We start from the raw sequence: 8,791 nt of genomic DNA, 5'->3' as shown, positions 1-8,791 counted from the left end.
CGCTGATTACAGAACCGGCTTTCTGACAAGATGCGCGTTAAATATCGCATGCGATTAATCGTGCAGCCCTAGCCCAGTTCCATAAATATGAAAAATTACGGAAATTATATATATGTGTATATATATATATATATATATATAGCCACAAAACCAGTCATAAGGGTCAATTTTTCGAAATTGAGATTTATACACAATCTGAACGCTGAATAAATAAGCTTCCCATTGATGTATGGTTTGTTAAGATAGGACAATATTTGACCGAGATACAACTATTTGAAAATCTGGAATCTGAGGGTGCAAAAAAATCTAAATATTGAGAAAATCGCCTTTAAAGTTGTCCAAATGAAGTTCTTAGCAATGCGTATTACTAATCAAAAATTAAGTTGCGATATATTTACAGTAGGACATTTACAAAATATCTTCATGGAACATGATCTTTACTTAATATCCTAATGATTTTTGGCATAAAAGAAAAATCGATCATTTTGACCCATACAATTATATCTTTGGCTATTGCTACAAATAAACCCCAGCGACTTAAGACTGGTTTTGTGGTCCAGGCTCACATATTAGTTTTGCTTGGCAAATATATTTCTGTGGGAAGAGTGCTTATAAAGGGTGCATGATATATACGGTATACACACTGAAAAAAAAAATAGTGTAGAAACAATTTTCACTCAGAAATTGCTAGTAAATTTGACAAATATCTCACAAATGTTAATGTTTTGTGTACTGTTTAACGCATTAATAAATAATTAAAATAATTCAGCATCAATCCTAATCACAAATATTAATTTACACACACACACACACACACACATTTATATATATATATATAACATATTTAAAATTATACTTCCTTTATGTTGATTGTACAAGTTTTATTGTTAAGTGTGTTTAGTCACAGAAATCTGAATGAATATTTAGTTACATTCCAGGTCGTTTTTTATTTCTTTCAATTTTGGGGTGGAATGTGACCTGGACATGTTTTGTAAGATTCATCCAAGTACTGTTGTGAATCTCTCTAACAAGTTTCAAGTTTTCACTAGCTCCTGATCTTGCAGACAGAATGCAAGAACGCGTTCTGTGTGAACTGTCCTTAATACATACAGTGTATTATTATAATACATACATTAAGATTTTTTTCTACTTCACAGGTTCTTTGGCTTTGTGGCCAGAAAGCAAGGCAGCACGACAGACAACGTCAGTCACCTGTTCGCTGAGATGGATCCCGATCAACCGGCCACGGCCATCGTCAACTTCGTCTCTAAAGTGATGATCAACTCTCAGAAGCGGTGAACTCTTCACGCAACGCTGCTTTCTGGAGGACTTTCATCTTGTTCTGTTCGAATGCTTTTTAAGTTTCTGTTTTTCGTTCTGTATGTTTGGGTGAGAGGCTGTGTGTATGTGTGAGGAAGGGTTATTTGGACGGCAGTGAGGAAGAGGGACAGAGGAAGTGCAGTGTGGGTGTAGAGGAGTGAAGTACAGAGGGGAGGTGATCTTCATCTCACTCGGATGGGGACGTGGAAATTATGTCGGTGATTTTGTTGCTCTTTTTTTAAGAAAAAAAGGAAAAGAAAAAGTAAAAAAAAAAGGTTGATGAGGAGGCTGAAATGTGGGGCTGATGTACCAAAGATAAGAGAGCAGTCAGGACAAACCAATCATTATTCAAGCGTCCTTGTATATCTTGGTAAACCACGGCTGCTTCGTTAAAACTGTACATATGAACTGAAGCATCACCTCTTTTCCTTCTGAAAGCGGCTCCTGTTTCTCACGCTACAAGTGCAAGACCTTTTCATAAGCCAATTTAAGAGTCCACTCTGGATAAACTCAAAACCTTGTGGGGATTTTAAAGATCCCTTGTACGTAACAGATCTGGCAGAAGATATAAGTAAGAGTTAGATATTCCTATCCTCAAAGATGCTCTTCTCAGAGAAAATAGGATGCTGGAGTTGTTGTTTCAGTAATTCAGCGTCTCCATTCACCTGTGCTCCATAAATATCCAGCAGTTTCCATTTGGAAAGTCTTAATTTTTAGATATCAACTCAGGAAAGTGCAATACAATGGCATTTGAAGTCAGATTGAGAGGTGACGAGCAAGGAAAAAATAATGGCGACATTATATATATATATAAAAAACAAAAAAAAGTTTAAAAGTGTTCAAGTCGCATTTATTTCCTAGCGCTTTATACAATACAGATTGTTTCAAAGCAGCTGCACAGTAATAAAACAGGAAATTCCAGTAAATTTGCAAAATTCATTAATTATGGAAGAACTTCAGTTTCAGCTGTAAAGCAACATACAGAAGAAAATCGTGTCATTCAGCTCAGTTTAGTTCAATATTGGTTCAATTCAGTTCACTAACAACAGTGTCAATGTTGAAAAGTTTATCAGTATTTAAAATGAATTCAAAGGCAGCTCTAGAGAAGACAATAGTGTTATTAACCAGCTCGATTCAGATTAAAGGGTTAGTTCACCCAAAAATGAAAATTCGGGTTTCGAACAACACGAGGGTGAGTAATTAATGACAGAATTTCCATTTTTGGGTGAACTAACCCTTTAAGTTGTTCTCATCGGATAGTCAGTGCAGTCAAATTGATAATAGTTTTCTGAATAAACCCCAAGTGTGCAAACCAAAGGCGACAGTGGCAAGGAACCAAAACTCCATCAAGAATCAAAATGTTGCATTCAGCTCTTTTCACTTGGGAAAAGTCTTTGTGAAATCACAGTAATGGATGGACATCTGATTTTATATTCTGTTCTATTGCACTTTCCAAGCAGGTAGTTGTAACCTCTGAGCTGAATTGAACACAATATCTTCTCGAGATCTTTTATGCACGTGTCCAGCATCAACTTTTAGCTCCTGGTCTGCAGTTGTTAGCGTCCATGAGCCGTTGCTGTGCTCTCTTCTCTTCAGGTCTGAGTGTGTATCATTGTGTATCTGGCAGTAAGGTGTGGATCTGTCACTGTATCTCTATGCCTCGCTTCAAACACACTCACACTATCATTCTACCCCAAAGTAAGCTAAGTATATATATATATATATATATATATATATATAATACATCAAAAAGCGATTTTACTGAATATTTATTGTATTATTATGTTTTTGCTACCTTTTTTTTTTTGCTCCATGTTAACTCATTTACCCATAGATATATTGTATAGTCTACATAAAGATTAGCCTCCAAAAGAAATAATCTTTATTTTGGCTAATATTTCAAAATCGTGAGATTTTGAGAAGCGTTCTATGATATATGGTGTAAAGTGTATGTATTTGGAAAGCTTGTCATTATTGGATATTTTCTCACGTCGTTTTCCTTTAGCTTTAGATCGACATAGACTTCGCTTTTGCATATTTAACAGTGAGTTGGCTGATATGTTTACTGCAAGAGGCTTTGTGTAAAGAAAAGTAAGGAAGCATCTTTATTTTTGTATTATTGTTATTATTTTGGCGTCCTTTCCCTCCCAGTGTTCAGCCCTCGGTGAAACCCACTCGTTTGGCCGCTCGCAGTGATTCTTTCAGGCAGAATTCAGTATTGTTTCATACTGCCATCCTGAGGCGCTGTCAGGTATTGCCAGCCATATCGTCATCTATGCATCCTCTACAATTCCCTTAGATTCACAGACCCATTCTGAACCCTTATTAAATTTAGATGAAAAGTAATACTGCAGTGTTTTAACTGTGATTTGCAGAGAAAGTTCCCCCCACTTCTTTAGTTTAAGTAGGATGTCCGTGCCGCCCTGAAAACTGTCCCGTGTCTCCCCGATTAGGGTGTCTTGCTTTCATGTATGTAAATACTTCATTTTTGCCAAAGATTTTATTTCACCTTTGTACGCCTTAGTTTGCGAATTGATCACTGTCTGGTCGTGTGCGAATGACGGCTTGTTGTTTTTGGCACGGGGGTCTGTTTTGACTCGATGCACATGCTATATGACGTGTTCCACTGTTTTTGGTTGCCATGATTCCCTTGTGTTTAGCCTTACAAAACTGCTCCAAAAGAATGCAAAGCACTTAATGATCAAGAGCTGAAAAAGAGCAAAGTATCAAATAAATACGACTGCTTCAATTATCCTAACAGCAACACCGTGTTTACACTGGAAGCGTCCAGCGGAGTGAGGTTGTCTGCACTGGAAGCTCGAGGCTATGCTTCAATCAAAATACAATCTGTGGAAAATAAAATCCTATTTTAAAACTGACTCGCATGGTGCTGTTTGAAAATAGAGACTTTCTTGTGCAGAATTTCTTGTTCACACAGTTACTTTGTGCAATCCGTTCATGGATGAGATGCGATTTTGCATTGCAACAATTGAGTACTTACAGTATGGTTAGACGGTTTAAATTAGTAGGCCAAAGGCAATTTCATAATCTGACTTTGATGTAATAATCAAATTATTTAATAGTTAATTAATTCACATGTATGAAATTGAAATGATTTGTGACCCTGGACCACAAAACCAGTCATAAGTGTCAATTTTTCGAAATTGAGATTTATACATCATCTGAAAGCTGAATAAATAAACTTTCCATTGAAGTATGGTTCTGAAAATCTGGAATCTGAGGGTGCGAAAAAACATCTAAATATTGAGAAAATCGCTTTTAAAGTTGTCCAAATGAAGTTCTTAGCAATGCATATTACTAATCAAAAATTAAGTTTTAATATATTTACAGTATGAAATTTACAAAATATATTCATGGAACATGATCTTTACTTATTATCCTAATGATTTTCGGCATAAAAGAAAAATCTATAATTTTGACCCATACAATGTATTTTTGGCTATCACTACAAATATACCCTAGCAACTTAAGACTGGTTTTGTGGTCCAGGGTCACGTTTGATTTCAGATTGAAGTCACTAGAAAGTGTAGGCAGTTGAGTTGATTAAAATAGGAAAATATCTACATTTGTGGTGCTGGACGTGTCTGGTGTAAACATGGTGTAAGAGTGATGATGCACACTAGAATATATATTTACTTGCTTTGCTTGACTTTCTGGATATTTCATTCGGTGCACAGGCTTAGATAAACAACACAAAATGTGTTTTCCAAACAGTCATTTCCAAATCACACAGAAATGACAAGGTTTTTGCATTTACCTGAAAACATTTAGGCAGTCAGAGAAAGAGACCTCCCCACTCCTCCATGTATTAGTCAGCAGTGTTGTGCTATTATATTGTTTTTATGTCCACTCATTAACAGACTTAGAATGTGTGAATGAGCTACTATTGCTGTACAGAACCACGTCGTTTTATTTGCTTCATGTTTTACAGCCTCATTGTATTGTTTTGGCAAAAAAAATATACATTAAAGAGCGATCCAAATCAGTTACATTAAAGTACACTGTTGCTAGAAAGAGTGTCCTGGTTTGTGCATTTCTTGGAAGCTTCGCCTCTAATTAATCATCTGAATGAGGTGCAGCGTTACACTTCATTACCAGATCTGAATGAAAGGTATTTGATTTTACTAATGTAACTGTCACAGTACCAATCACTTCAGAGGCCAAGCCTCTTTTTCCAAAGCTCTTTGGTCACATACCGAGGAAAATGAGACGGAAAAATAAACTCGCACACAAAGAAACCTTGGCGGCAGGTCAAGTGCTGTAGATTGGCCATGCATTATTTCTAATTCTCTTCTTCATAGCCAGAATAAACATTTGTAATGTGAACATTTATGGATTAAGGGTAGGAATGCATGCAATACAGTAACAAAGATTTGATCTGATGTAATTCCCTCGACTTTAGATCACGAAACATGGGAATTTGGATGCTAATCTGTCCAGATGCACAGTAGGCTCCAAAAGTCTGAGATTACACTGAAAATCTGGAATTTTGTTTTATTTAACCCTCTGGTGCTGTTTGGTCATTTTTGACCAACAAGTTTAGCATTTTAGTTTTTTAGAATGTTTTACTTCATTGGAATGGTAAGAAACTTATGGTGAGCACTTGGTTTTGGCTATGTGAAACACACACACACACACACACACGCACACAAAATAAATAACAGACATGATTTGAAACGGTTAAATGGCCCTGAAAAACAATAGTCACACTTGTACTGCTTCTGGTCAAAAATGGTACTGCACCAAACAAAATCTTACTGAAAGAAATTTTGGAACACAACTTTCATGGATTTGATTTTCATGTATTTTTACTTGTAAAACATGTTTTGGATAATATATATTTCATACAGAATTTTAAAATAGTATTTTTGTGCATTTTTCATAATAATAAACCTAATTTATTTGTCTTAATTTGACTTTTTTCACTTCAGTAATAATTTGCCAAATGTAAATCTGTGTTCCACAGCATTCAAGATTTATGACAGTTTAAGCTGGAAATTTAATTTTCAGCTCTATGCTCAAAAAGTGGTTAAAAGGTAATAAATGTATAATAAATATTTCATTAATATCATTTAGGACCATAGTCGAATCATGCTATGATGCTGCAATTACAGCCGCTGGCCATTTGATGTCAGTGTTGACCCTTCCTAAAACAAGCTGCTGTAGCAGCAGTGTCTCTGGGTGTAAAGTCGGAGATGCAGGCCGGTGTGGGCTTATCTGTCCTTTACACAGTAACACTGTATTATTGATGCTGGTAGCGGGGCAGATAAGGCCCCAGAAGAATTTCAGACACTCTCTGTCTCGCTTTGGCGGTCTCACCGATGTGTGACTGGAAGAGCTGTCCGCCCCCGACACACAACCAATGGAGCCAGTTCAGTCCCACAGTTTATACACACCGTATCGCTCCAGGAAAACATCTCTGTTTGACGTTACGGCCGATGGAAAAGTACAACACGGCGTTTGAAGCGTGTGTGGGCCGATTTTCCCCCCAAAAAATGTCATTGTGATTTTGGAAACGCTCTCGGCAGGGGGTCCAAATGACAAGATGGGAGGAATTAGGCAGTCCATTTGAGGGGATAACCCTCTAATCCAAATGGGCTTTTGTGCGCTAGGGAGGAAAAGCTGAAAATCAATATTTCGTCTGGTTGCTGAGCAATATATATATATTTTTTTTTTCATTGAAATAAAAAAGGTCATTTTGGGGGAAGAAGATTATGCACTAGTTCTATCTAAATGCAATTAATACAATTTGAAATGACAATAATCTTTATTAAAAATTAATATTTAATAAATGCTAATTTATTAGAAAATGCATACTTTTGGACCTGACTGTATGTGCTCTGAACATCAGCAGCATGATGCACATGCTTAGATCATCCCAGAGAACAGATGGTTTTTGCGGCAGACTGCAGTTCCAATAGAGGAGATACACATGTGTTGATTTGCAGTTCTCTCACTTTCAATAATCACATCTCTCCACAAGTGAGGAGGAGGTGGTGATGTCATTTGGGAGTTATGGAGTTATGTAGCAGATCAGTAAGCAGAAAACCCTTTTCTCATTAACTATGTTCCAAGTTGGGGCACTCCTACATAGTCACATAGCTAAAAGGTTACAAAAACCTTTGGCCCATTGTGTTGGGAGGGTCACTCGAAGCCCCAAGAGATTACGAAGCAAAACAATAGCTCTTACAGCATTACTCAGAGTTTCCACTGATCAGTCAGACAAAGCCCTTCAAACTGACCTAAGACTGTGAGTCTGTTATTGGTTAGTATCATCTTGTCCTGCCTATATACACTCACCAGTCTTAGGGAATCAATTTTAACTATTTCTTGCATTGACTGTAAAGGCAAGAACAAGATGACTAGAATGTTTTATCTCTGCTATAATGACATTAGTGAGATACTATAATAGTTTGTATTAATATTTTGGATGTTTGTGCAGGTTTTATGAAGGTAAATTTAAGACTTTGTTTTAAGACTTAAGGAAAATTGAAGAAACAAATGAGTTGTATTAGCAACACTTTTCACAAAGTTTGACAAACCTCCATTTATTTTTAATTAATTTTACAAAAAAAAAAAGTTGCTTACGGCTTGAGTAGCTCTGCTCCTAGACACTAGAATATGGAAACAACTTTTACTGTGCCTTCTGATCACACTGCAAATAAAAGTGATGTTCTTTGTCTGCATTTTGGTCTTGTTTTCCAATGCCTAAAGATTCTTAAATCAAGATATATTTGCTGGAGGCGCAAAATGGCATTACATAAGGAGTCTTGTTTTCTGTAAACTTCAAATCAAAATTAGTGTATGCTTACGAGTAAAGAACAAATATCTGCAATGGGCTCAGGGAAAACAAGTTTTCATACCCCATTGACAGATTTTTGTTCTTGTTTTAAATATACATTTTGTTCAATTTCTCAGAAAACAAAACTTCATGTGTTCATTTTGCATATTAAGTGATTTCAGGATGTTCAGATATTTGTATCGGGAAAAAAGGCAAAGGGACATGTTAATATTTAGCCACGCATGCAACATTCAATACCACTACTTCATGAATTTAAGACTGTTTGCTCTGATTTAAGAATTTTTTAAAGCCTTAATTTGTGGAAGTGCAAATTAAAAGACTTTCTTTAAGACCTGCGGAAGGCCAGGGATTGTATTTTATATTTTCCATTTTAATTTTAGTTAAACATTTTAATAATTTTGTTTTGCATTTTTGTCATTTGTATTAGTTTTTTAATGTCTATATAAGTTTTATTATTTTTTATGTTAGTTTTCAGCTATTTTAGTACATTGAGTAAAACTAAATGAAAATGACAAATGTTGCCTTAGCAACTAGCTGAATACATTTTTATTTTACTTATTTTATTTCATTTTATTATTTCAGATATCATTTATTTTAAGTATTGGAAATGTTTTAGTTTACTAAACTGAAAAATAAAATACAATTTTC

At 35.7% G+C, this 8,791-nt stretch overlaps 1 protein-coding gene across 4 annotated transcripts in view; it reads left to right on the top strand.

Moving 5' to 3' along the window:
- LOC107656527 (tensin-1) overlaps nucleotides 1–2,123 on the top strand; it is a 69,814-nt gene extending 67,691 nt beyond the window's left edge. For all 4 annotated transcript variants that reach the window (XM_016444409.1, XM_016444408.1, XM_016444406.1 and 1 more), the window contains one exon: nucleotides 1,158–2,123. In XM_016444409.1, the coding sequence (XP_016299895.1) occupies nucleotides 1,158–1,299 (142 nt within the window). In that variant the 3' untranslated portion in view covers nucleotides 1,300–2,123. The remainder of the gene's footprint in view (nucleotides 1–1,157) is intronic.
- The last annotated feature ends 6,668 nt before the right edge of the window (nucleotides 2,124–8,791 follow it).

This window comes from Sinocyclocheilus anshuiensis, unplaced genomic scaffold (assembly GCF_001515605.1).
Source record: "Sinocyclocheilus anshuiensis isolate Anshui unplaced genomic scaffold, SAMN03320099.WGS_v1.1 scaffold1473, whole genome shotgun sequence".
Lineage (NCBI taxonomy): Eukaryota > Metazoa > Chordata > Actinopteri > Cypriniformes > Cyprinidae > Sinocyclocheilus > Sinocyclocheilus anshuiensis.
The sequence above is the reverse complement of the archived record's forward strand: the minus strand, read 5'-3'. Positions and strand labels throughout refer to the sequence as shown.